This window comes from Anser anser, assembly GCF_964211835.1.
Source record: "Anser anser genome assembly, chromosome: 6".
NCBI classification, from domain to species: Eukaryota; Metazoa; Chordata; class Aves; order Anseriformes; family Anatidae; genus Anser; species Anser anser.
The window spans coordinates 99,491-126,540 of record NC_139726.1 but is presented as its reverse complement, the minus strand read 5'-3'; the positions used below and the strand labels follow the sequence as shown (position 1 = coordinate 126,540).

Sequence of the window (27,050 nt, the reverse complement as noted above, 5' to 3'; positions counted from 1 at the left end):
AAAGGACAGGAATGACAGGATCACTTCTCATGTGGAAAAGGCACCAGCATTTGTTTTAAAATACCTAGAAATACCAACAGAGCAAATACTTACTCAAAAATAAATTTGTATATATATGTGAGACCACATACTGTGGTTTTATAAATGAATTTTCATGGTAGTTGTCTTGGAGAAGTGAAATATTAGTTCGAGGCGGGTAGAGTAGTTTAACAGGAAAGTGAAGTTTCGCAGTTCTGACCCTGAAGAATAAGCCTGAGTGTAGTTTCTGCAAGTAGTTAGTTGATCTTCCCATGTTGTAGATGCGGCACATTAACAGAAAAGTTACTTCTGACTTTAAGAAATCAGAGGATTCTTTCTGTGACTCCTGGTTCATTTTTGTGCTAACGTTACTGCTGCAGAGTTCTTAAGGGAGTCCCACTTACAGTATAAGAGTAAGAATATAAGTAATATAATAACAAGAATATCAACAGCAGCTATGTTCATAGTTTTCTAACAGTGAATGGGAGGGGGTGTATGGAAGAGGTACAGAAACCTGAGAAAGAATTCATTTCCCCGTCTTACTGACCAGACCAAAGCTCTGTGTAAATATGTGTCTGTGTGTGAGTAATACTTACGTTACACTTGAAAACACTTGCGCATGTTTTGTGTGTAGGTCCCTGCTTTTGAAAGAAAAAGTAATAAGCGTGTCCTTCTACAGGGTACAAAAAATGGAATCGAAACCCTCAAGAATTCCTCGGAGGATCTCTCTTCAGGCCTCCGGCACTCCAATAGGATCCCGACCATTAACTGGAAACAGTTTAGCTGGGGCATATAGTGCAAGAGAATCTTCACGGAGATTAGACTCTGGATACCAGGTAATGTGTTTTGATTCTTTCTATGAACCATACATTCATTTAATGTTTGTTTCTCACAGAGAAAAACCCTAGAGTCCCTGCCCCCCTCCCCCCCAGGGGGGAATTGAAAGGATAAGTCTCAGCCAAGGTCTTGCGTTTGTGAACAAAAAACATAATTAATCATACAAGGCAATGATTTGATGATCAGGCCAGTGACAGTTTTCACAGAATCCGAGAATGGCTGAGGTTGGAAGGCACCTCTGAAGATCATCGGGCCCAACCCCCCCTGCCAAGCAGGATCACCCAGAGCACGTTGCGCAGGATGGCATCCAGGCGGGTTCTGAATATCTCCAAAGAGGGAGACTCCACAACCTCTCTGGGCAACCTGTGCCGATGCTCGGTCACTCCTACAGTAAATAAACATTTTTGTCATATTCAGCTGGAACTTCCTGTGTTTCAGTTTGTGCCTGTTGCCTCTTGTCCTTTTGCTGGGCACCACTGAAGAGTCCAGCCCCATCCTCTTGACACCCTCCCTTCAGATATTTGTATACGTTGATAAGATCCCCTCTGTCTTCTCTTTTCCAGGCTAAACAGGCCCAGCTCTCTCAGCCTGTCCTCGTCTGAGAAATGCTTCAGTCCCCTAATCTAGTGAACTAGTGAACCCGTGAACTAGTAGTTCTAGGTTTGACATCTTTACCTACTTTTGCTTGTAGCTCCACCTTTAAAAATCAGCTGATTGATTGAGAAAAGGGCATCCTGATACCCTTTTGCTTTAAACTAAAAGAGGGGAGGTTTAGATTGGAGATTAGGAGGAAATTCCTCACTCAGAGGGCGGTGAGGCACTGGCACAGGTTGCCCAGAGAGGCTGTGGATGCCCCATCCCTGGAGGTGTTCAAGACCAGGTTGGACAAGGCCCTGAGCAACCTGACCTAGTGGGTAGTGTCCCTGCCCATGGCAAGGGGGGTTCGAACTATGTGATCTGTAAGGTCCCCTTCAACCCCAGCTGTTCTGTGATTCTATGATATGATTTTATGATACTACGGATCTGTTTTGACAGTAGTCACTGCTGTCCTAAACTTGGGTAAATGGGTGTTTCTGGTGAGGGAGTGTGAGGATTTTACTGGAATGTTATGTCAATAGGGCATTTTACTTCATGTGTGGACAGTGATGCATGTGTAGGGATACGTTGCGGTTCTAAGAGTTGACAGTAGGATGTACTACTCTGCAGCAAGTACTCACTTTGCTTTCTGTGAGAAAAGGTAAGAAGAAAACTTTCAGGTTTACATCATACTGTCCTGTCAGTGTGTTAGTACAGCTACACCTGGCAATGGATAGGGCTGTGGCAGAGAGCTTTGCTGTTTCATGCCAACCAAATTGGTTTTTCACGGGGTGAAGGTATGCTCAAGAGTAAGAATTCGTACTTTGGAGATGCTTTCACTTTGAAAGAGTATTGTGGTAAGTATAGATTAAACTAATACAGAAATTATTTTGGGACATTTAGAAGTAACCAGAGGGCTGTTGGGTTCGATTATCTTGTTTCTGCTCCTGTCAGCAGTTCCCACCTAAAATTTTGGGACTAGAAATGTAAGTGCGTTTTGGACTTTGAAATTGCAGAATTTTAACTTGATGACTAAATGTTTATATTTATTGTATAAAATGGTAATGAATTTGGTCCCTGCTAACAAGCGATCTGGGGCGTTGTGTTGTATAATGCCTTTACCAGAAATAGTTTCACAAGTAACGCATCTAATTATCTTTAGCATGACGTATGTATAGCCACATGTTACACTTTGTTATATCTAGCCTGCATGTGTTTGTTAATATGTAGGCTACAAAGAATGTCTAAGGGTAGTCTTCAGACAGATTTGATCTATTTTTTTTTGGTATTCCTACCTATTTTTTGTAGACCGATTGCTCGGTAAAACCATCTGAATAAAAAAAAAATAAAAAAATCTAATAGTCTTGCTCTTTCATAGGGTTTATGGACCCATCCAGTCTAGACAGGATGACACTGAAAGCTTTTGGTCAGAAGATTAGTCTCAAGCTGTGAAGCTAGATAAGTTACCAAACTATTTTTCCACTGTTAAGGAATCAGGAGGGTTACGTACTTGATTTAATTTATTACATGAACTGCAGCATTTACACTGTGCAGTGCATTATCATTTGGCTGTTTTGTGCTGAGCAACGTGCTTCTACTCCGAGGAATGACCTTTACAATACTTTCCAGGTAAAACAGACGTAAAATAACAGCAGAGAGTATCGAGTTTAATCACTTTTTTCCACTCCAATTTATAGAAGATAGCCTGAGAGCTTGTTATATGAGACTAGTGCCCAGCAGTTAAATAAATAAAACATACGCAAGCATGCTTTAATGGAAGAAGATGGTAACTCGTAATGTTGAAAGTTGAGGTCCTTAACTCTGTCCTGTTTCTGGAGCAAGTTGGGGTAACACCCCAAAAACCCTATTGTCCACAATCAAATGAGAGGACAGATAAAGGAGGTAATTAATAGAAAAATGTCTTTCCTTTTGCCAGCGGTTCTCTTGTAAACCTGCCTCATTTCTTATTGGGTATACCTTGAGGTTTTTCATGGACGTTTCCCAATTTATTAGTACCCCACCCTTTCCTGCATTTTCGATATTCAGATCAGATATACATTTTGAGTTAGAAGATGTATATGACAAGCATGTTATTCTTCAGGAATCCGCTGTATTGAATACTTCTGGTAGAGACTGGGGAATTGGAGAAAGAGAGACTCATGAAACCGCTTGGAAGCTTACAGCGTCCTCTCCAACTCACTACTCAGGGACACTTGATCATCCACGGTCTGGAAGATTCTGGGGAAGCAGAAACAGACTGGTAATAATTTTTAATGTGTAATGACTTTTTAAGAAAAGAGGGTTTTACTGTAGCCTTGCCAATCTGAAAAAATGCTAGCAGAACCTCGCTGTAATGTTTTTAGATAAGAAGATCTTACCAAGTCGAAATGGAGGGAAAATAAGATGGCAGTGTTAAGAAATTATTCAGAGGATGAAAATAATAATGTATATTAATTTGACTACTAGTAGAGCCACTCACTTCAAATTAATTTCTTAAGAAGTAACCAATCAAAAAGAAAAAAGGGCATGCATGCTTGAAGTCTTTTACATGCTGTAGTCCTACAAATGACAATTAACATTGTTTATACTCAGATTGTTTTACTGGATTTTTCTAGGGCACGGTGGTTTTTTTGGACCGTACCAGCTTTGTGACTTGAGAACAAAGCTCGTAGTTTGGAGGATCTGTTTTAGAAAACTTAACTTTAGATATACTTACAGGTAACATAACAGTTAGTTACATGCTGCTTGCAGCATACTGTGGAAGAAAATGGAGGCCAAACTCTCACCTGAGATCCAGGTGAGATCCAAACTGAGATCCAAGGCTCAGGCCTAAACAGCTTGCCTTAAGTGGCCTCCATAATCATAGAACTGAACCACAGAATGTCCCTTAACAACTCTAAAGTAGTTTGTTTCTTTGAATTGCTTATGCACTGCAGAGTCAAAATAAAACGCTTTCAGTTGCATTAGAAGTAATAAAAATAGAACTGATAGTCCTTTCCAACTGAACTATTCTGAGATCTAGTCCAACTGCCTGATGATTTCCCGCTTTAAGAGGGGTAAAGCAGACAACTACGAAGACCCTTGGGGGTAGATAGCAAACTTGAAAGTTCTGTTCACTTGAAAACTGAGAGGGCTTTTGGGTACCTAAGGATACTTGAACCATAAGTAGGTGTCCATTTTCGTACAGTTACTTAAAAGGTGAATGCATGGTCAGAAAAGTGAGGAGTGTAGAAAACTGTGGGGACGGTGGCCTACAGGAGTAATCCTAGTAAATGGCTATAGATATAGTCGGAGCCTCTGGTTGTAGTTGGCCCACGTATATCCAGTTAAGCTACTGCTGTTGGCTTTTCGAAGTGAGAGGGGTTTTTTTTCCTTTTAAGATAAATTTTTCTCTTAAATTATGTTCTGATGCGGGTGAACATTGCAGAAGGCTTGAACTTCCACTTGTCAAATAGCAAGCAATTAAAAGATAAATTATGTTAAACATATAATTTGAGGGAAAATTAACCTATTTTCATACTTGGTTTGTGATGTTAGATTCTGTGTCTGACCCTCTTGTCTTTTACGATGGGGAAAGAGAAATAATTAGATATTAATTTCAAAAAATGAAAAGCATTGGCATAAGCTCAGAAAAAACATTAAAATAAAACACAAGTAAACAGTTAATTTGTTTGGCCAATTAAGAAGCTTGGTTTCAAATACTTTCTGATAGAAGAACGAACAGTTGGATCTAAGTCAAGTTTTTGGCTGTGAGTAACCAGACTAACTTAATGGGCTAACACATTTTCCTTTCTTTTTCTATCTTTTTTTCCCGTCAGTACTAGGAAGGCTATATACTGCAAAAATTGTTTTTTACTTTTTAAACTATTTCAGTTGAGCTTAAGCTTAATAAAAAAGCTTGTACTTTGCCGGTACAAAAAAGACAGGGATCTCTTGGAAAGAGCCCAGTGGAGGGCCACAAAGATGATACGGGGCCTGGAGCATCTCCCCTATGAGGAAAGGCCTAGAGACTTGTGTCTGCTCAGCCTTGAGAAAAGAAGACGGAGAGAGGATCTTATTAATGTTTATAAATACCTTAAGTGTGAGAGACAGAGGGATTTGGCCAACCTCTTTTCAGTGGTTTGTGGGGACAGGACCAGGGGCAGTGGTCACAAAATGGATCACAAAGTTGCGCACCAACAAGCGAAAGAACTTCTTCACAGTGAGGGTGACGGAGCACTGGAACAGGCTGCCTGGGGAAGTTGTGGAGTCTCCTTCTCTGGAGATACTCAAGGCCCATCTGGATGCCTACCTGGGCAACCAGCTCTAGGGAACCTGCTTTGGCAGGGGCGTTGGACCCGATGATCTCATGAGGTCCCTTCCAACCCCTACGATTCTGTGATTAATGTAATCAAAATACATCTGGTCTAAACACCTTAATAGAAACTAGAGCTACCTCCTAGCTAAGTATATTTTAGGTTGTTAAAAGATGAGCAGGGTTTGTTAAACTACTAAATAATAAAGGTAATCAGTTACAGCCATTTCTGAAATACAAAATTATCTTTGTTTTATGATCTATAAACCTATGTTTGGGCATTTTTATGATATCTTAAGAGTCAGGATTATCTTTCTGCTCTTTAAATGTCATCCATCTAAAAAAGAAAAGGTGCAGATTGTAGTAGAAACCAGCTTTAGATGTGGAACTGCCTTGAATAAACCTGATAATGCTGTCAAGAGCACAAGCATAAATTCTATAATATTTTTAAATAAAAAAAGACTTTGCGTCTTCAAGTTATTCTTTGCTGGTCTTGTGGGGTTTATGTTATGTATGCTATTTTTCAGTATTGTAGGCTGTGGAAGGTACACCTGAAATACTGTATCGATAATTATATATTTTTTTTGTGTTATTTCAGTCTACATCTTCCTCCTCTCATTTTACATCTGGGTGTTATGGTGAGACTGAGAGAACTCAGGGAGCATATTCAAGACTGCATAGCCAGCAGCGAGATAGTGATTCAAAGAGACCTAAGCTGTCCTGTACGTCTACCTCTTCTGTGAGAAATAATGGCTTGACTGCCTTTTCAGGTGAGAGGCTGATTACTAGACCTGAGCTACATGAGAGTTGTCTGAGAGTAAGATCAGGTCTTACTGAGTTGGAAACAACTTGCTTTGAAATACTATGTTTCTGTTATTCTTCAATATTAGAAACTTCATGGTCAATAGAAGAGCAATTTCACATTGACAGTAGTATATGAAATAGTGAGAATGCTGTTACTGTGTGCGAAAACTCATTAGTACTCATGGAACTTCAACATTAGCTGTACCTATTCCATTTGCAGTGAAGTTGGACTTCATGTTTCAAATAGATCTGAAGTGGTTAAGATTTCTAGGAAAGAATGAGTGCACTTGTTACGTATGATTTCAGGAGACTAATTGTGTTAGTAAACCTACATGTGTCAGACAGCAGAAAGAAAATCTTTATGTACTTAGCTCTGCATTTCAAGAAGCATAGTGCCATAGCTGGTTAGAATGTTGTTGGTAGGGGGTCAGGCCCTACTGAAAAATAACTTTCTTTCCTAAACTATTTCTACAAGCCAGGCAAAAATTAACATTCTACATGAGGAACTCTTCCAGGAAAAACTGAGATTCTCATTAAAGCTGTAAATAACGGTGATATTTGGTTAGATGTAATTTAAGCAAATACTTGGATAACTGTAATTTAAGCAATATACTAACAATGGTCTAAAGGCCAGGAAATAATGACAAGCTTCTACTGAAAGCATTTCTAGAATGTTTTGAAACAGACCCTTAGAGCCATTCAGATTACCTTGTGTGTATAGACCTTGTGTGTTGTTATAGAATTACATGGCTATCCAAATAAAACTTAAGACGTTCTTACTTAAAACCCTGTACTGTAGATACTTTCTTACTCTTGTGTTAATGGCAGCCATATTATTAACATTATTGTTATGATCTGGGACATGTCTGTCCACTTCTGGATTGGTCATCACCCTGTTGACCAATGAATGCCTAAATATGGATTTAGAAGTTAACAGTATAATAAATTCATGGTGGATTTTTCAGAGCCATTGAAGGAATTTTTTTTTTTTTTTGGAACGAGTTCTGTTCACAGCTTAAGCATGTATAGTTCCTGATTTAGGTGTTGGAGCTATTATTGAAAAACAAGATCTCTTCAAATTGAGCATTTCCCTTCTGTCTCTGTAATATGAGCAAGAACAGTATTTGTCACTGTTCTAAAGAGTTGTGTTTAAAACGCTCTTAAGCTTCAGATGTCTTTTTGGAAAGTCAATCTTAGGAATGCTGAAGAAGTTTCATAAGAATGGCAGCATTTATTAAACCTCAAGTTGCTGTTTTGCCTAACGTGAAGCTACCTAGTAATTAGCTGTCACTGGAAGACAAGACCCTACTTCCCTTCTCCTGTCCTGTATGACTGTTACAGGGTCCGACTCTTCACAAAAGTATTACTGCTTTTTTTCCTGGGTTAGCTTTCAGAACCAACATGGTTAAGTGAGTTGCCATCAGCAGCGGAGTGGTGCTGTATTCTTAGGTTTTTGTTGGTAACTGGCCACTTGATCAGCTTAGTGGTATTGCTAAACTCCCCCTTAATACAATATAACCAGAATGCATGCCGAAGTACCAGCTTTAATGGATTTTAAAAGTATTATAAAAACATGGCATATTTTCTTTTCCTAGATGCCTCTTGGAGGTATAGTAGGATTCCTAGATCTTCATCTGTGATGCTCGGTTCTCTGGGAACTGAGCTGGTGAGAGAGCGAAGAGAGTTAGAAAGAAGAACAGATATGTCCATTACTGATCTGGTGGATCACAGTTACAGAAGCAATGACTTCTCATCTTCAACATGTATGTATTGTAAAAATGATAGCTTGTAAACACGTAGGCTGCATGCCTGTTAGTTTCTTCCCATGTGCTTTTCATGTTTTCTGCAAAACACCAAGGCAAAAGATCGATTTAATTTAAAGGTATTCTTTTAAATCTGTTTGGCCGCTCTTCACATGTTCACTAAAACCACCAAAAGATAAATGAATGGTCTAGCTTATATAGATGCAATCAGTCATAAGAAAATGGTATCAGCGTTTGCCACGGTAACAGTGTGAATATTCATTAAGCCTCCTTTCTCCTTGTGTATTTTAAGATTTCTTTTGATTTAGCCACACGGAAATAAATTCAAGTTATTTGACTCAAAGAATTTCCACCAAGGCACTCACCCATATCTCTTTCCGTTGTGTTTTTTGAGTGTTTATTAGGGAGAACTGCTAGATCATAGACAACACAAGTGAATAAATACATATACTATAGAAAGTGAAAGATCTGTTCAATGGTATCTACTAGGACTAGTATGAATTTCTGCATTGTTACTTACATTTTCTCTCTCTTTGGATTGTTGTGGTCTGAGGGGGTAGCTAGTCATTGGTCTTCATCGATACCCTTTTTGCAGATGCAGTAGTGGTATTTTATATGCAGAAGTTAAAAGAACAACAATCCTTTTTACATATATGGAAGACGAGTAGAAAAAATTAAAAACCAGTTTCAGATCTCATCCTGCAGTTTTGCCTTGCCAGAAGAGCATGTTTTGATGTTGTCCTACTCTACATGACTTTAAATGAGTGGAAAATGGGGAGTGTACCTGGTAGAGCCTAATGGGAGAAAAGGATAGGTGGGAAGGCTTGCTTTGTATTGTCTGTGCTGCCTTTCTAGCTGTAGTGCCCCCGTAAAGCGCTATAAAAGTAACTCCTGACTGTGTTCTCTGCTTTGTCGTCAAAACCATATAGCAAATGCTTAGCATCTATGTAGATGGTTCCTTCCTTAGGATATGCCAGATGCATAAACCTCACCTTCAATAATAAAATAATATGATTGCAGTGCAGAACCTGTAAAAAAAAAAAAAAAAAAAAAAAAAAAAACGCATGAAAGGTTAGGAAGAACTTGTTTACCGAAAGGGTTGTTAGGCATTGCAGTGGGCTGCCCAGGGAAGTGGTTGAGTCACCATCCCTGGAGGTGCTTAAAAGATGTTCAGATGTAGAGCTTAGTGATATGGTTTAGTGGAGGACTTGTTAGTGTTAGGTCAGAAGTTGGAAGAGGTGGTTTTGGAGGTCTCTTCGAACCTAGATGATTCTGTTTCAATCTCAGAATAACTGAAGAAAACTTCTACCTCCTACCTTAATCTACCAATGCCTGTTAAGTATTTAGAATGTTAAAGGAAATTAAAAGTGATTTTCCTTCCTATGAGGTTAGTGTGCATCTGCTGTCCACTTTCCAGCCAAGTCTAGCTATTCTGCAAGAAAGAAGACTATCCTTCTCAGCTGCTTCACTTAATGTCACCTAGACTTGAGCTACAGTAGAATTCTGCGTTGAGGTATATACGTAGTAATGACAAAAATTATGGTTATAAGAAACGATAATGTAAATAAACATAAAAGCAGTGGAGGGGACAGCTGTGTGGTAATAGTTATCTAACTGGCTATATGTGATTAAGGTAATTGAGAGAGCAGCTATGATTATTAATACGGGCTGATTATTAGTAATTTGATCCTGCTTAAGCTGCTTGCATAGCTGAATCTGCAACTGAAGTTGTTGTATTTCTTTGAGAGACGCAGTAGCTAGTTGATAGAATTGTAGAATCATTTAAGTTGGAAAAGACCCGTAAGATTATCAAGTCTAACCATCACCTAATGCTACTCTATCCAACACTAAACCATGTTCCTAAATGCTACATCCACATGTCTTAAATACCTCCAGGGAGGATGACTCCACCACATCACTGGGCAGCCTGTTCCAATGCCTAATCACAGTTTCCATGAAGAAATACTTCCTGATATCTTATTAAAAACCTCCTGTTGCACGTTGAGGCTGCTTCCTGACGGTCCTATCACTTCTTGTCTGAGAGCAGAGACTGACACCCACCTTGCTTACAACCTCCTTTCATGTAGTTGGAGAGAACAATGAGGTCTTCCCTCAGTCTCGTTTTCTACAGACTAAACTGCCCCAGTTCCGTCAGCCACTCCTCATAGGTCTTGTTTTCTAGTCTCTTCATTAGCTTTGTTGCTATTTTCTAAACATGTTGCAGCAACTCAACATCTTTCTTGCAGTGAGGGGCTCAAAACTGACCATGGTACTCAAGGTGTAGGCTCACCACTGTTGAGTACAGAGGGACAGTCACTTCCCTAGTCCTGCTGGCCACACCATTTCTGATGCAGGCCAGAATGGGTGCAATATTGGCTCATTTGCAGCCGGCTGTCAACCAGCATCCCCAGGTCCTTTTCTGAAGGGCAACTGTCTAACCACTCTCTATCAAGCCTATATATATACATACACACACACACATCTGTACATATATATATATATGTATGTACGTATGTATATGTATACATATGGCTGCATGGGGTTGTTGTGACAACCTAAGCAGGGCAATTGGCATTTACTCTTGTTGAGTGCGATACAATGGGATGCAGCCTATTGATCCAGCCTATCCAGATCAGTCTACAGAGTCTTCCTGCCCTCAAACAGATGAATGCTCCTGCCCGGCTTAGTGTCATCTGCAAACTTAACCGAGGGTGCAGTTGATCCCCTCATCCAGATGGTTGATAAAATTATTAAGCAAAACTGGCCCTAATACTGAGCCCTGGGTAACACAGCTTATGACTGACATCCAACCAGATTTAATTTCATTCACAATGACCCTTTGTGTCTGGACATCCTTCCAGATTTTAACCCAGTGAACAGTACATCCGTGCCCTGAGAGTTAGTGGGAGACAGTATCAAGTGCTTTGGTAAAAGTCCAAGTAAACAGTATCACAGCCTTTCCTTTGTCTGCTAAGTGTGTCATCTCTCCGTAGAAGGAGATTGTACCTTCATACCTTTGGGTGAATCCTTTGTGGCCCAATAAATCTGTGTGAGTTCAAGAGGTGTAGTAGATCGCTAACAATTTCCTGTTGGTTTATAATGGCTTCATTCTGTTCTGTGTGTCTTCCAGCTTAGGCTGGGTACCCCGAGAAAAATTAGTCTTACTAAAGACCGAGGCAAAGAAGGCATTAAGTACTTGAGCTCAGCCTCATCTCTCATCACTGTTTTCCCTCGCATCCACTAAGGGATTGAGACTTTCCTTAGTCCTCTGAAGTTTTGTTGCTCATGTATTTATAAAAACATTTTTAATTAACTCATTTTAGCCAAACTAGTGCAGTTGCAGTATTCTTAGGTTACTATTTTTATGTTTCAGTTCTTTTTTAAAAGAAATATAATAACCCCCCCCCTAAAATCTTCTGACTAGCAAGGTTTGACTTGCTAGAGGTAGAATACTGTGATTCTAAGATGTACGTTTAATTTAGATACTTCTAGTATCTAAATTTTAGTTCAATTTCTGTTATCCAAAGTCATTAATTTTATGCTACCTTTAAGCAGTGTTTTTGACTGCAGTTCCTGATGTTCTTCTGCAGAGAGTAGCTTGTAATAGATGGAGAATATACTTGATGTTTCCTATGCATTTTTTTTTCAGATGATTTGGTGTCTGCTACATTGCTGATGTTTATTAATGTTAATTAACCTGTCTTTCTCAGTATACAGGCAGAATGGACCATTAAGTTATTAAATAGTACTGTATATGGACTTTTTTTTTCAATGTAAGTGTTCTTATATAACTTCTAACAGATGGTTAGTGTTCACTGTTTTCATATTGGTATAAGACAGTGAGTCATACCTTGATAGACTGAAGATTTTAGGGGGGGGTTAGATTCCAGACAGTTATCAGACTGAAAATGGGCTTGGTTTCAGTTTAACATCAGAATTATGAGAAGTAAGTTTAAACTTAATATTGCTCTGGAGTTTACCTGCCAAATTTGAAACAATTTTGTGAAAGGATCACAAAATCCTGAACTTTTGCATTGACATTTAAGAGTTATCCATCTGGTATGTAAGAATTAGACCACATCTTGTTATAGTTTTCCTCTGCTTTCCTGCAACAGATCTTCAGGATAGGCCTGCCTCTTCGTACGCAGAGGGAGCAAGACCAAAAGAGAATTCATTAAGCGCTTTGAGGCTGAATGCATCCATGAACCAACAGTTGCCTTCTGATCGTCAGCCATCTTTTTTCAACAGAGACTCTAACATCAGCTCTTCAAGATCGAGCTATTCTTCAAGACAAAGGAGAAATGAAATGGAATCTCCCCAGAGGAGCATGCAGCCAGCATTCTCTCATACTGCCATTAGAGAAGAAATTCCTTCCTCAAGTGGTTCTGAAAGGGTTTTGTCTTCTCAGAGGTCGTTAAATGAGGCTGCTGCTGACAGCGAAGGGAGGCGCACAACCAGACAGCTGCTGTCTCGTTTAGCATCTAGTATGTCATCTACATTTTTCTCTCGAAGATCTAGCCAGGATTCATTGCATACAAGGTCATTAGGTTCTGAAGAGTCATCTGTCGTCCCAAGAGTTCAAGCTTCTGCCATGTCTAGTGCTAATGGAGCTGCAACTCCAGAAACGCCAGGACTTCAGACATCTGAAGCTTCTCAGGGATTTAGTTTTCTTAGACGAAGATGGGGTTTATCAGGAATTTCACAGAATCCTAACTCTGATTCAGACGGGGAAAGCTACAGACCAGACTCTGAAAGCAGGAGCACAGGATCCTGGTTGTCATCATCTTTGAGGAACAGATGTACACCTCTCTTCTCCAGAAGAAGGAGAGAAGGAAGAGATGAGTCTGCAAGGATCTCTACCTCTGATACAACTGCTAGATCGCAACATGTCTTCAGAAGAAGAGAGTCAGGTGAGGAGACCTCTCTTGAAGCATCAGATAGCCCGCCTAGGGCTTCTGTTAGCAGACCATCAACACCTGCAGTATCTGGTATTCCTACAGCTACTGCCTCCCCACCAGATTCAACCCACAGCAGGAGAAGTTCTGGAATTCTGCCTGGTTCTCTCTTTCGCTTTGCAGTGCCTCCAGCATTAGGAAGCAGTCTGTCTGACAATCTTATGATAACTGTAGATATTATTCCCTCTGGCTGGAATCAGTCTGAAGGACAAGAAAGTGATAAGTCTAAAATACCACCTTCAAGAGATCCAGAAAGACTCCAGAAAATTAAAGAGAGGTAAATTAGTATGTTCTTTTGAGATAATTAAATGTACTTGACTTAGCATGAGAGGGTTTTATGCAACCTTGATGTTAAAAGGTACTTTCCTTCAGAGAAGGATACAACTCACAGCTGTCACCTACAGGCTCACTTTTGTCTTTAGAGAAACTTGTATTAATCCTCGCAGGTTTGAGAACAGCTGGAGGACAGAAATTGTTGTCATAAAAAATCGTACATGAAACGTGTCACAGTGTTTTGTTGATATTCCTTCCTGTTCAGTCTGCTTTTAGAAGATTCTGAAGATGAAGAGGGTGACTTATGTAGAATCTGTCAGATGTCGTCTGCAAGTTCTGACAACCTTTTAATAGAGCCATGCAAATGCACTGGAAGTCTGCAGTATGTTCACCAGGAGTGCATGAAAAAATGGCTGCAGTCCAAGATTAATTCAGGTAAAGGAGACAACAGACTGTGGTAAATGTCTGGGTATGGTGGGAGACTTACCAGTACGATTGCTCTTAATAATATTAAGACATATTTTTGAAAAAGCAACAGTTGGGGAGAAAAAAGTGTGTATATATATATATGTATATATATATATATATATATATATTAAAAAAAATAAGCAAAAAAACCCCAACAAACATTATGGCACTTCAAGGCTTTTTTGGTGTGTGTATGTGTGTACGCATGCACATATGTGTGCACATTTTCTCCTGTGAGTTATTTCCAAGAACGGTATCTGTCATTTATAGAACTACACTATTTGTAATGCCTACTAAGATGTTAAACAGAATATAACATTGCAGAGGTCTGGGGCATGAGAAGATACTTTTAAGAGCTACCCTACCAATTCGGGCAAGTGTGTTCCCAGGAACTCCCTGTGCATGCGGTTCTAATTATTAAGTCTCTGATAGCCAGTCTGACTTTAGCAGAGCGACAGGAATTTTAAAATCAAAAAATGTTTTTCTATTGCAACAGTTCTTGAATGCATTGTCTTTTTTATTTTTATTTTTTAACATATCTTAACTCCTGTTCGAGGTAGTTGAACAGGAATATAGATTTTTTTTTAAGATACACTTCAGAAACTGCACGCTGTACAGATGTTTTTGTATTACTTATAAATTGTTCAATGAACTTAAGTTCAGGATTCTTCAGACTTAAAATACATGGCCTGGTAGAGACATGAAGATCATGAAATACTTCTTACAAAAGGAAGGTGCAGTTTGTTTACTCGGCATAAGATGACCTGCATCAGAGAAAGGACATATTAAAAGCCTCAGCATGTAGGGGAACTTCATTTGAAGTGTGCAACTTTGTAGATAGAAATCAACAAATTTAAGACACAAATCCATCATAATCTTGGTTTTTTGTTTTGTTTCTTATGAAACAACTAGTTTCAGACCTGGAACTTCAAGACAAAATCTTACTCCAATAATAACTTTAAACTATTCTAGTGCGTTTTACTTTTGTGTATAACCAGATTACAGTGTAGAATTCAAACAGCCCAAACAGCAATGATTTTATGTCAGGCTTTCAAGAAGTACGGCGTCCAGACTGAACATGAAGCAAAATACATGCAGCCTGATAGAGAATAAACATTCTGTAGCATTTAAATTCTGATGGTTGTAGATGGTCACTACATTTATACCAGAGACCATCTTTTCATCTAACCTTGCTTTGGGAAATAAAACCAAGAAATAGTTACAGTCTCTAATGCTTATATAATTGTGTCCTGTATTTTAGATTGTTGCAACTTGACACTGATTTCTTACCTTCCCCCTGCACTTCCCAACCAGGTTCTTCTTTGGAAGCAGTAACTACTTGTGAACTGTGTAAGGAGAAGTTACATCTGAATCTGGAAGACTTTGATATTCATGAACTCTATAGGGCACATGCAAATGAACAAGTTAGTATATTTTGCTTGGTTTGGTAAGTGTTGATTTTGTGCTGGGAGGGCACTCCTCTTTAGAGAAGGAAAATGTTTCCCCTTTTCAGGAGGACTGATGTGCACGTAAAGTAACAAAACCATGGAACAGATATATCCCCTCAGTATTCAAATTCTATCCTCCTTCTTTTTCCTATTGCTAAGCCTCCAGTAAAGGTACTATATCTCTTATCCTTAAGTGCAGATCTGCAGGTCTTTCGTCTGTCTTTGCAGTCTAGTGTCTTTGACGCATAGGTGCAGTGGAAATCCTGCATTCACATTTATTAAATCATGATGTGTCTTTCCTTTTGGCTTTTTTGTTTGTTTGTTTGAGAACATTTTAAACAATTGTTTTAAACATACCATTAAAACGATTACTTTATTCCTTTAATTAAAGTGTAAAAACCAACTTCTTTTATAGGAGAGCTTCTTGCTGCTCCTTCAAGTGCTTTTCTAAATCAAAAAAAATAATAATAATAATTAAAGGTCCATTGATATTACTGTCTTTATATAAAATGCATCATCTTATAACCACTGGATTGTGTAGTATTTTACAATGAATACGTATTAGAAAGCTGGCATTGATATATTGAACTATTCAGGGGGTTTTCCGTGTTCTCTGGGTTGACTTCTGTGAATGCAGGAAGACTAATGAAATTTGCCTACCTGAGAAGTTAAAAGAAAATACAGAAAAATAACTCCAACTTTGAAATGTGTGAACTTGGCGAAACATCAGCCTCTGATTTTCTTACTGTTTAGAGTAAGCTAACTTACTCTGGTACTCTAGCTCCTTTCACCTGGGCCACATCGTGAACAGTCCATAAGAGTGCTGTCATCTTACATTTTAGCACTACAGAGTGTTGGTTACTGTCACTGTACTTCAATAGAAGTAAGGCCTTTAAAGCTTTTTTCTAAAGAATTAACTCTAAATAATCAATTCAGCAGTAGTAGCATTTCGAAAATTTTCCTTTATTGCAGTGAAAATAATTTCTTGAAATATTTATTAACACCCACGGACAACACTTTTTCTTTCTGTAAAGTATTGGGAACACTGAAAAGAAGCCAGCAAAGTGTTTTGTTTTTTTCAAATGGTACAATTCTCTGCTCCTTAGATTCTTACCTGTGAACTAGTCATACTGACTTAAATAGAAAGAGTTCCACAAATAAAATCCATCTTCAAGGATAACAGGTTAGATCTGTGGTGAGTGGGAGGAACTACAGGTATAATAGCATTTTAGTAATTAATTTGTTTTTTGCTATTACATTTCCCTAGTTTCCTTGGAACAACTAGAGATCAAATATGTAGTGCTTCCAATAAAATCTAATTCTTGTTCTGCCTCTTGAATCGCACGTAAATGTACTGCTAACATTCTGAATGTTTCTTTTGATCTCCTTTAAGGCAGACTATGAATTTATCAGCTCTGGTCTCTACCTTGTAGTGTTGTTACACTTATGTGAACAGCGCTTTTCTGATATGCTAGGAACTGCAAGTGAGGCCAGCACACGTGTCAGAGTAAGTATGAATTAATTTTATGTCAGGAATTGCTCATACAGTGAACTTAGAACTATATTGTTGTCTTGAATGACTTAGGAGCTAGATACCCAAGAAGTACTACTGTTAATTAAGAGATTTTGATGTAAAATGGTCTAGATTTGTCTAATGTAGTAACACTATGTTTGATTTGAAACTGAAGGGTACTACGTTATTTCAGTTACTGTGTTGCAGAATTAATTTTGTCAAGGTTATCAGTAACTGATTGCTTTGCGTGTATCTTACCGTAATTGCTGGGTATTTATCCAAAACTGGAGGGTTTATATTCCTCTGTATACAACGTTCAGTTTAGAACATTGGACCATCTGACTTGACAAACCTTTCTCATTATGCCAGTCTGCATTACAGAGGTCTGGACCTTGCATTGTCCGTCTGCTGGATTGAGCCTTAAATAAGTACTTGAAACTGCTGAGCTATAGTATGATTTTCTGGCATTAGTCAAAACTTTTAATAATTGGGTTTGACTGGATTCTTGTCACTTAAACGCCTTGACTTAGAAGTGCAGTAAGTGCACCTTGGACCAGTAAGAGATCATCATACAAAATCATTTCTGCATAGTGACTCTTTCAAAAATCTGTATTCTACATGTTAATTTGATACTGGATAGTGAATCTCTGTGCTCTTCGACAACTGATCCCCTGAAAGGTATATTCTTTAGAAATTGCTTAAAAAGAATTGGCGATATAAAGCTTGTCTAAAGCTTGTTTGAATATTTGCATAGCAGGTAGTAGGCCTTTGGAGTAGAAGCAGGGCTGTGCTCAAATCTTTTACTGTATTAGAACAGTGGTCCCCTTTCTGTACATGCCCAGTTATATAGCTTATTTTCTGTGGTTCACAAATGAAATGTCCATTAGGAAGAAATTCTTTACTCTGAGGGTGGTGAGGCACTGGAACAGGTTGCCCGGAGAAGCTGTGGATGCTCCATCCCTCGAGCTGTTTAATGGGGCTTTGGGCAGCCTGGTCTGGTGGGAGGTGTCCCTGCCCACGGCATGGGGTTGGAATTAAATGGTTTTAAGGTCCCTTCCAACCCAAACCATTTTATGACTCTGATTTTCCAAAAGACACAATCTAACTGTAGCCAGCATCCAGTACAGTTTATTACCTTGAGGATATTGCAGAAGTAAGATGTTCTTAATGTTTCTGATCAGGCGCAGCATTACATAGTTGTGTGATGCTACATTTTAAACCAGTAAAGATCACTCTTATGCGTTTGATACTGAAACCACAACTGGGCTATGGAAACCTCTTAGGTTATTCTTGTTTCCTTTTTATTTGCTGTGTCAGCATCTGTCCTATCATTTAAACAGTGATGTAGGTTGTCACTGTTCTTCTAACATTTAGCTGCCACTATTGCCTAATAGTTACCCTGATTTTAAACTTTATATTTACGGATATAATCTTCAGTGGATTTATGCTTTTTTTCAATAGCCTCGTTCAGCCAGAGGGCTCTGTTTTGCCATGTAAATAGTGAAATAAATGAAGTGGATTCAACTAATGAAGTCCTTGTGGGTTACGGTTTTGTGCATTGGAATTTGTAGGAACGGTTTTCACAAAACTGCCAATTTCTTACATGTGTGCAACTCTCAAAATAGATGTGTTTTACAGACTGTAGGACATGAAGATGGGGAGGCACTAACTGCTAACAGAAGCATTTGACATAGTGTGGAAGCTGAAAAAACTGTGCAGTAGCAATTTGAGGTCTAATATGTGGGACTTTATATTAAATTTTGTATTGATTTTGTAAGTTGAGTAAGTGGGTTAGGATAACCAACACCTGGAATGAAGCTTTGGGATATAAAAAGTGAAGAAAAGGTGAAGAAAACTTCTTTGCTAACGTGTTGCAAATTACTGCGCATAAACTTTGCAACTTTTAAACTACTTTCTCTCTGCCTTGTTTCTAGTTTATTAACCTTGCAAGAACTCTTCAGGCACATATGGAAGATATTGAAAGTAGGTGCTTCCCCTCTCCTCCTCCTTCCCCCCCCATTAGATCTACTCAAAGTTAAATGAGTACAATCCTCCTTTGCCAAGATGATTCATACTACCAAACTTAATTACTGAAAAATTGACTTTACCCAGTGCTTTTTCCAGTATCAGTAGAATTATTCTGGGTGAGAGCTGATTTTAATTCTCCATGATGGATTTCCCAATAGCATCATGACTATGCAAGACTATGCAAGTGTTTCCTGCCACTGATACCAAGATTCTTTGCGAGTTTATTCTAGTAGTACCTAATTACGGAAATGGTGGTGACCTTTAGGCTGTAGCCTTTTCATGAGTTCTGGTAGAAAAGAAGCACTTCAGGCTAAATTTGACTGTGCTTAAATTACCATACTTTTCTTGCCCTTTTTGTTTACCTCGTTTTCCCCGCTTTTTGGATGTACATATACTTTGATCAGCACTGTCCACTTCTGGAATGAATTTAACAGTTCTCAACTAAGGTAGAGGACTAGCCTACTTTTCACCTAGTCGTTCTTCAGTGCGATGAAGTGAGAAAAATGTGTGCTGACCTGTGGTAAATGTAGCCTGAATCTGAGTATTATTTCTGGGCATTGTGAATAGGCAGTGGAAAGGTAATCGGTTTATCTTTTTTCTAGTGTCTGTTTGTCTGTCAACATGCAAATTTTGTATATGCATTGAGCTTTCAGTGAATAGGACATGTTTGGAGTATGATATAAGGAATGCTGGGGGGGGGGATTGTTTAGTTCAAGAAGCGGAGGATAATTTCTGCGTTCAGAGCACTACGTAAGTAATACTTTCTATAACAGAGAAGGATTGGAATTCAGGATTTATTCTTAAGTTATGTGTATTCTTATTATAGTAGAAATTAATCTTAGTAAGTGGCATTCCACACAGCAATTTAATCTGTATTTGACCTAGACTTTAACTTGCAGGTGAGGAATACTGATTTGAAATTTATTATTGACACCATTTGAGTTATGTTTCTCTTCTCAGAAATGTTTTTGGGAGGCTGGAGAAGTGATGAGAAAAACGTTGCTTCCCTCTTTATGTTCAGAGAGAGAACAAATTACGTGATTTAAATAATTTCAAGACTGCAGAGCTTGCTTAGGAGGACATATTAATTCCTGTTAGGCACAAGCTAACTTTACAAACCTATTGTAGATGTTTGTACTTCGTTTTTGTCACAGCTGACAAGCATGCGTTTGTGCTTTAATTCACGTTTCAGTAGCAGAATCCTATGCATATGGGGACTTTATCTTACTTAGACTGAAAGAATGGGGGTGGAGATAGGAGCTGCTTCCAAGTAGGACTCACTTAATTGTGTTAAGCAACAGATATATATATATATATATATATATATATACACACACAAAACATATGTGTATAAATATATAAACGTAAACGTCAGAAATTTCTGTTTGCTTAGACTAATGAACTTTTCTAGGTATTTTAGTGTAAAGATAGTTTAACTGTGGGAGTAATTTCTTCCCGTATGTTGAGTGCAGCTGTCATAGCTTGAACATACTCTCTCTCCTCTTACTACAGTTGGAATTAGCCACTGTGAACTTTATATAAAAGTTGAATCTCTGGCATAATCATATTTTCTTCCTTTTATTTTGAGGAGGAACAGCAGGAGGACACTGCAGTTTGTAATGTGGAATTTAGATTTAAAAATGCTACGTTTTTTCAGATGTGAGATGCGTTTAAAAATTAAGCTATGAAATTATACAAGGTTTGGGGCCGGTATTACAGTCAGCTATTTATATTATGAAATCACCTTTATTTCCACTACTCATTTCAAACTAAAAGTGCTCTAGTTCTAAATTTAACAGACCTTTATGAAGGCTTCTGATTATACTGTGTTGTTCCAACAGCTTCTGAGGATGATTCTGAAGACTGATGCTGGTGGAACTGTGTTGCAAGAGACAAACGGATGTGCTGCAGAAGTGCTGAACTGGCAAGAACAACATGAACATGCATTTGTTTTTTGCTCTCCTTAGTAAAAAGTGCATTGAATATTACTGTAGTTTTTGAAGCACTGTTAAATTCAAAATCAACTGCTGCACTGTGGAACTCAGTGGATTTGAGAACTACTCAGCATGTGCAAAGATTAGATATATGTGTGTATATGTGTATATATATAAGGCAACTTCACTTTTTAAATGATGGGGATGTGCTTCGTTTTGGGAGACATCAGATTTTGAATATTTAAGAAAGCTATATCTCTCTTTATTTCCTTCTTACTGTAGTCACATTTCTGGTTTTGTCTATCCAGTTTTGCTCCTCTACTGGCACTAAGTGGTTATTGTGGGTTTTGGGGTAAGGGCGGGCAGGGAGGGTGGGGATGTCTATGTACCTAAGTAGCTTTTGTTTCTTTTCTTTTTTTTTAAATGCCTCTTTTGCGGCCTCATATAGTAACTGATTGCTTCCAGTGTTAATGAATGAGCAGGAGGATGAGCAAGGTACAGTAGAGACTGTTTGGTTTTCAGTTTATTTGAAGGGTATTAACTCAAAAAGCAATAAGAACTTGCAGTGGTCTTCTAATACATAGTGTTAATGATGGTTTTTTTTATTTACCGGTTTGGAAGTTGGAGACTATATTTGATATTATGTGGGTATTCCATTATGGAATATTGCAGGTGTAAACTCTTGCATTTCAGCATTCCTGGCAGATATGCAACTCGATAAAGACCTAAGTTTGTGTTAGTTCAATCAGACTTTTTATGTCCCACCTTCACTGTTCAAAGCACTGGTTATCGATGTGTTTTCTAGTGTTGTCACTTCTTTATAAATAAAGTAAAAATGAGGTATGCATCTTCACTGGTATTGTCCATTTTATTTATACATGGATATCTACCAGAACTTATATTTGAAAACTTGGAAAGCTGTTGTCTGTGGTTTATCTTTACTAATGTTTGTAAATTCTTACACAAATATTTAAGATTGTTTCTCAACATTTTAAATTGAAATGCTTTATATGAATGGTGGTACAATAAATTGTCATACGTGTATCAGAATCGTATTTGCTATAAATATTTCTCTTGGCCTTTTAATGACTAGTAAGAATGTATCTGCAAGGAGTTCTTTATGTTGAAATACCTTGAGTTTATGTACAAGCGAACTTGTGAGGAAGAAAGAACATACCTTGACAGCAGAAATGAACTCATGATTTTAGGAGTTACCCTAAAACTTAGTTTAGTATTATACGAGATGGCCTGTCAGCTGTAAGCCTTGAAAGAAACGGGGATACTGAAGAAGTCGAACGTTTCTGTGCTCATCCTGATAACCTTAAGCCATTGGTTATTCACCGACAATACCTGTAATTCTGGCAATTAGGTGAAATACAGCTTTCCTTCAGCTATTCATTTGAAGGGTGGAGGCCTAGGCATACGTGAAATTTTTTCTAAATCATTTCTGAAGAAAGTGAATTAACGTGAATAGTAAAAGATAAATGGTCGATCGTTTCTGTGTTGATGTAGCTTAGGAAAACATTACCGAAGTAAACGGCGTTTCATGCGTGCTCGGTGCAGGCAGAGGCACAGGCATGGGTTTGGGTAGCCTAGCAACGTGGTGACGGGAAGGCTATTTTTAATTTGTTTCTGTCCTTCCGTATAACAAATGGCGTTCCTGGGGGGTGAGCAATTTAAGCAGCCGCAGCCCCAAGCACCAGCGCGGTTCAGAGGGCAGGGTGGAGCCGGGGGAAAGCAGAGGGGGGCCGAGCGGCGTCGGCTGGGGAGGCTGCGGCCGCACGCCCCCCCGCCCCCCCCCGCAACTTGCCCGTGGCGCACGGCGCCTTGCGGCAGGGCCTCGGCCCGGGAGCCCGGGCGGGCCCCGCGGCGAGGCGGGCGCGGGGCGCGGGGCCCGGGGCGGGCGGGCGGCTGACGGGCGGGGCCGGGCCTGGTTGGGCCGGCGGAGCTGCCCCGCCCCCGCGCCGGAAGAGGCCCCGGGGCGGCGGGAGCGTTTCCGGGGCAGGGCTGGAGGCGGAGGCGGCCCGGCAGCGCCATGACGTCGCTCCGCGCCTTCACCTGCGACGACCTGTTCCGCTTCAACAACATGTGAGCCCCCCCCCCCCCCCCCGCCCTTTCCCCTGGCTGGGGCCGGCTCCGCAGCCCGGCAGGGCCCGCGCTGAGCGTTGCTCTTTGTCCGCAGCAACCTGGACCCGCTGACGGAGACCGTATCCTTCCGCTGCCGCCGGCCGCCCGGCAGGAGGCCTCGGGGGGCGCCGCGCCGGTGTCGCTGTGCTCCTTAACTGACGGCCGCAGTACGGGATCCCCTTCTACCTGCAGTACCTGGCGCACTGGCCCGAGTACTTCATCGTGGCGGAGGCGCCCGGCGGGGAGCTGATGGGTTACAGTGAGTGCCGCGGCCCCGGCTCCCGCTGCTCCGGGGCTCCGGCTGCCCTCGGGCCGCGGGGCGGGCGCGCTGCGAGCGCTGGTCGCGACGCTGAGCTCCGGGCTCGGGCTTCGGCTTCCCTTTGCCCGCCGAGAGCCAGCCCCGGGCCGGGGAGCCGCGCGTGCCTTGCCGCGGCGCGGTGGCGTTCCCCGGCGGTACCCGCTGCTGGGGCTGTCTGCCTGTTCGCCCTCCTCGTTACCCGTGCCCCAGCATCCCGGGAGGCCTTCGCAGAGACTCGGGAAATGACCTGCTCGATGTGTTGAAGCCTAAAGCGCGTGTGCTGTGGGTGACGGGTGTTTCTGAAGTACCGTGTGCGATAGGAAGTTTGAGTGGTTGTTCGCAATCTAATGCTTGCGTGGCGCTATGTAGAAACAAACTCCAAAGACACCCCTACTCCCCACTCAACTCCCCCCCCCCCCCAAAAAAAAAAAAACAAAAAAAAAAACACCTTTTTTGGCTACATGTAACGTGTTGGCAGGCAGGGCCTAAGCTTTCTTTTGCCAGGTTAGCGAAGCTTCCCAAGTTCTCCCCCCTCAGAGCGACCAGAAATTTCCATTAGCTGCTAGGATGATGAGCCAGTTTTTGGCTTGTAGCCCTCTGTTCTTCCATTATTCCAGTCAGACCCGGAATTCTGCTTATTTAAAGACTTGTGAGAATTGCTTAAGACTTTTATTTAGAAGTCACTCCTCAGAAAACAAGTTTTGAAAAACGATTTAACTTTTTTAATGCTAATCAAGAGAGTAGCATTTACTAGCGTGAAACGAGCAAAATGATGTGTGATGTAATGAAGCAGAACTGTGTGAGAACCGTTTGCATTGTCTGCGGTAGGTGAATTTGGGTGTCAGAATAGGTTAGCGCGCAGTTGGTGAAATCAGGAACTAGCATCTGGGGGTCTTTCCAAGAGAGCTTGGAATCCAGATGGAAATGTGACCTTCAAGGGCCTTGTCTGCCTTTCTCTGAAGCTCTGATATTTGACCTGCAACCGTACAGAGTTGCTAAGTCGTAGAGTGATAACACAGACGTGCCTTGTTCAGCTTTTTGCCACACTCATTGCAGCGTGTGTTTATATACTCTTCTGTAAAGATGTGTATCTGGGGTGCGTTATCCCAAAGGCGCTGCTGTGCTGATAACTCTGTATGTCCACAGTAATGGGTAAAGCAGAAGGCTCTGTGGCTAGGGAAGAATGGCACGGACATGTTACTGCTCTCTCTGTTGCACCAGAATTTCGACGGCTGGGTTTGGCTGCCAAGTTGATGGAACTATTGGAAGAAATCTCAGAAAAGTGAGTATTACCCTTCTCTTTAAGTTGATCTTTTAAAGTATTCTTTCTGTAGACTTCTGTCTGTGATTTAGGTATTTGTTTTACATGAAACATACCCAGGCTCCCAGACTTCTCTATTAAATAGTGCCCCAACTGACTGAAATTCCCTGTAGTTAGAGAACAAGAACTAAAAACTTCGCCTGGCATTTTAAAATCTCTTGATTTCTATGAAAGCTCACTTGCCATGATGAATGGGAAGTAGTCTAAATTTCAGCAAAGACACTGTATAAAGGATCCTTTTCTTGACATTTTGTGAAGTTCTTTTCCTACCAACTGTGTTTTCCATAGTGCCCCCAACATACTTGTTTAGCACTTGTGGACTTTGTGCGGGTTCCCTTGGACACAATATTACACCAGTGTGGTGCTGCAGACAGTAACTTAGCTTACTTTCCATCTCATGCTGGGTTACTCATACCTGCAGAAAATAAACACATAGGGAAACGTCCCTAGCTCATGCCAGTAGGGCAACCCTGTTGTGGTTGGTAAAATCCAAAAACTGCGTGATTCTTTGAAGAACTTGCGTATTGAGGGCCATCTCCTGTTAGGCAGCTGGATTGTGGGACTGATTTTTTTTCTTCCCCTGTTCATTTTGAAGGGGGCAGTCCCTAAGCTAGTCCAATGTAAATGCATCCAAAATATAGATTATAATTAAAAATATATGTATATGAAAATGAGGCTTGTGTGGGTATTTGGCTTGCCCTGTTCTTTTTGTTAATAATTCTGAATGCACTGGATGGTTTAGAAGATTGTTCACGTGACCAAAAAATGACTTCTGCCAATACTGGGCTTGTCCCTTGGTAAAAGGAGTGCATCTGTTATTACAGCGTGAAACACACCCGATTAGTGTACCGCCACATCAGACCTGTTCTTGGTTACATGTTGTAGGTTCTTAATTGGAAATACATTCATCTGCTCGTTCTTACTGTGTTTTGTTTATTTTTTCAAAGAAAGGGCGGATTTTTCGTTGATCTCTTTGTGAGAGTATCAAATCAGGTTGCAGTAAATATGTATAAGCAACTAGGCTACAGTGTGTACCGGACAGTGTTAGAGTACTATTCTGCTAGCAATGGAGAGCCGGATGAGGATGCTTATGGTAAGTTCTTGTTCTACCCCAAGTTGAATGGAAAGATTGTCTAGTTGTGTGTCCCAGGGTTGTTTGTATGTTTTGTTTATATGGAAAAAGTTAAGGTGGTTGTTGTGTAATGGGATTTTACTTCTTCCTTTAGATAGCTTTTCCTGCTGAGGATTAACATCTGTTATAAAACGTAATCTTGCAGTTTGCACATTGCGTTGTATCCATGGTAAAATAAAATGCCAGATGAGTAAACTATCAAGTACAAAGACATGTTATTCTCTGAGTAAGGATAAATAACATGCAGTTACTTATCTAATGGAAAGAATGCCCCTGGCAAGTGCCTGGACTTATTCCTGATGCCACTGGGAAGAGGAATGGCTGTGCTTTCCTTCTTCCTTTCTCTTCCCTCCTTTTCTGTGACGGCCTTCCCACCCCCACCCTTTTGTTTTGTCCCTTGATTATACGGACTTGAGGCATTGTTTTTCTCAGCCAATTAAAATTCGACGAAGGCTAATGGTCCACGGTGACAGAGAATTGGGTGGCCTTTTCAATTTAAAGGATAAAGGACATGGAAATTTCGAGTACTATGTTAACAAAACAGGAGTACTAGGTGCTTGTTATTGCAACATATTTTTTCCTGTAAGTGTCCCCCACGAAAGCTTTTTTGGGCTTGCTGTGTACCTCTTCTGTTCATCCATTCATCGTTTGAGATGAAAGTAACATGAAATACAAAGGCTGTGGACAGACAACTACAGTTGTTGCAGATGACTTAAGTCATGTTTGGCCTTTCAGCCTGCCATTTTCTTGACATTCAGTTGAATTTGGTGCTGTACTAACGATTTGAATCGTTCACTTTGCTACCGAAATGTGCTTGATTAAAAGTGATCTTACTGTAATAGGGAATTCGCTTAGTATGGCTTTGTGCAACGACTCTTGTCACAACAACATTTTTTTCTCTTGCTACAGATATGAGAAAAGCTCTTTCCAGAGATATGGAGAAGAAATCTATTATACCTCTTCCTCATCCTGTGAGACCAGAAGACATTGAGTAACTGTAAACTGTGATTCTCAGGCAACATGCTAAGAATTTTGGGTTCCCTCTCTGCCTGCCCCCCAAAACCTTACGGATGAGAAAACATAGCCTCAGTGTTTTTTCCCATGAAATACCGAAAGCAATATTGAGAAGTTTACGTACACTGCCTTTACTGGTAATAGCTGCATACTTTTGCACTTCCTCTAGTGAGTTTTCTTTTCAAATATTGGTAATGCAGAGACTATTAAATGGAATCACCTGGTGACATGGTACATGGTGTGTTTT

At 40.2% G+C, this 27,050-nt stretch overlaps 2 protein-coding genes across 10 annotated transcripts in view; both read left to right on the top strand.

The window, feature by feature from the left end:
- MARCHF7 (membrane associated ring-CH-type finger 7) overlaps positions 1-21,961 on the top strand; it is a 30,530-nt gene extending 8,569 nt beyond the window's left edge. For 2 of the 9 annotated variants that reach the window (XM_083841687.1, XM_083841690.1), the window contains exons 2-11: positions 698-854; positions 3,533-3,691; positions 6,324-6,495; positions 8,125-8,292; positions 12,408-13,202; positions 13,371-13,524; positions 13,786-13,955; positions 15,303-15,412; positions 16,830-16,943; positions 20,819-21,961. In XM_083841687.1, coding sequence (XP_083697813.1) covers positions 698-854; positions 3,533-3,691; positions 6,324-6,495; positions 8,125-8,292; positions 12,408-13,202; positions 13,371-13,524; positions 13,786-13,955; positions 15,303-15,412; positions 16,830-16,943; positions 20,819-20,944 — 2,125 coding nt within the window. In that variant the 3' untranslated portion in view covers positions 20,945-21,961. Of the gene's footprint in view, positions 1-697; positions 855-3,532; positions 3,692-6,323; positions 6,496-8,124; positions 8,293-12,383; positions 13,525-13,785; positions 13,956-15,302; positions 15,413-16,829; positions 16,944-18,883; positions 18,933-20,818 lie in introns of all 9 variants that reach the window. The other 7 variants (XM_083841685.1, XM_083841689.1, XM_083841683.1 and 4 more) reach the window with 5 other exon arrangements.
- A 903-nt stretch (positions 21,962-22,864) lies between these two features.
- NAA20 (N-alpha-acetyltransferase 20, NatB catalytic subunit) lies at positions 22,865-27,037 on the top strand. The gene is made up of 6 exons (XM_083841768.1): positions 22,865-22,999; positions 23,094-23,118; positions 23,207-23,297; positions 24,483-24,618; positions 25,605-25,750; positions 26,699-27,037. Exons 1-6 carry the CDS (start codon positions 22,947-22,949, stop codon positions 26,782-26,784), a joined length of 537 nt encoding a protein of 178 aa, XP_083697894.1. The 5' UTR covers positions 22,865-22,946; the 3' UTR covers positions 26,785-27,037.
- The last annotated feature ends 13 nt before the right edge of the window (positions 27,038-27,050 follow it).